This window comes from Martes martes, assembly GCF_963455335.1.
Source record: "Martes martes genome assembly, chromosome: 10".
NCBI lineage: Eukaryota > Metazoa > Chordata > Mammalia > Carnivora > Mustelidae > Martes > Martes martes.
In genome coordinates this window covers 14,754,375-14,755,775 of record NC_137898.1, presented here as the reverse complement: position 1 = coordinate 14,755,775, position 1,401 = coordinate 14,754,375, and the positions used below count along the sequence as shown (strand labels likewise).

At 43.8% G+C, this 1,401-nt stretch overlaps 1 protein-coding gene across 1 annotated transcript; it reads right to left on the bottom strand.

The window, feature by feature from the left end:
• Window positions 1-264: 264 nt before the first annotated feature.
• LOC308351120 (olfactory receptor 9G19-like) lies at window positions 265-1,200 on the bottom strand (the record flags this gene model as incomplete). The annotated part of the gene is made up of 1 exon (XM_080816599.1): window positions 265-1,200. The coding sequence occupies one exon, from the start codon at window positions 1,198-1,200 to the stop codon at window positions 265-267; it is 936 nt and encodes a 311-aa protein (XP_080672725.1).
• Window positions 1,201-1,401: the final 201 nt, after the last annotated feature.

Below are 1,401 nucleotides of genomic sequence, written 5' to 3'. Positions count from 1 at the left end.
TAGAAGCAATATGTATACTTCCATTTTGCATTAAGCCCTGAGGCTGCTTTTTAAAACTATGTTAATATTCAATTGAACCAGTATTTTATAATATAGGTTATAATTTGATCACTAGAGCAAGTCAAACTAATATAAATAAAACTTTTTTCACTGGATTTCTTTGACTAGAAAAAAAGATGTGCTGTTTATAAAAAGCCAGTTTCCCATGCCTCTTCTGAAGCAGCCCATTCTCCCTGAGCACTGATGTGAGAAATACAGGTCAACTCAGATTTCCGATTGTGTGAACCAGACAAGTTTTTTTAAAGCTTCTTTCACATCCTTATTCCTCAGACTGTAGATCATGGGGTTCAACATGGGGAACAGCACAGTATAAAATGTTGATACCATTTTATCCCTCTCAAGGGAATAGCTGGAACTTGGGCGAGAGTAGATGTAGAGAATAGAGCCATAGTACAAGGTGACTGAGACCAGGTGGGAGGAGCAGGTGGAGAAGGCCTTGTAACGGCCCTGGGTGGAGCGGATCCTCAAGATGGCAGCGATGATGAACAGGTAGGAGGCGAGGATGAGCAGTGTGGGGGCGGTGACGTTGGAGGCCAGGAGGAAGTACAGCACGGCCTGGTAGCTCTCTTTCACATCACATGCCAAATTCACCAGTGGTGGGACATCACAGAAAAAGTCATCAATGACATTATCACCACAAAAATCCAAGGTGAATGTATTGCTGGTGAGTATTATTGCATTGACAAAACCTCCAGTATAGGAATATATAACCAAACAGATGCACAATCTCCTTGACATGGCCTGAGCATAAAGCAGGGGGTTGGAAATGGCTTCGTAGCGGTCATAAGCCATGGCGGCCAACAGGTAACACTCACTATATGCCAACCCAGCAGAGAAGAAGAACTGAGCTAGGCAGCCAGCAAAGGAGATGCTTTTGTCTTCAGAGATGCAGGTCACCAAAATCTTTGGGGTGTAGACAGAGGAATACCAGAGATCCAGAAAGGAGAGATTCCCAATGAAGAAATACATTGCTGTGTGCAGCCGGGAGTCATTACAGATCAACACCATGAGGGTGGCATTTCCTACCACGGTCACAGAGTACACGCCAAGGAATACCACGAACAGGACCAACTGCATCACCGGGTCTGTTGTGAAGCCCACTAGGATGAACTCAGTTACTGTATGATTGCTTCTCTCCATGGTTTAAGAAGACCTCACCTGCAAATGAAAGAGTGAAAAGTTTAATTCCCTCAACCCATACTATAGGAATGCAATCTCTGTGATAAGCCTGTGAGATACAGTTAAGACTATAAGCTGTTAGGGCAAGTGAGATCAGAGCAGGAATTTTGCCTGACTAGGGCAGGTGATGGGAGCATTAACATATTCACTTCAATGAAATGT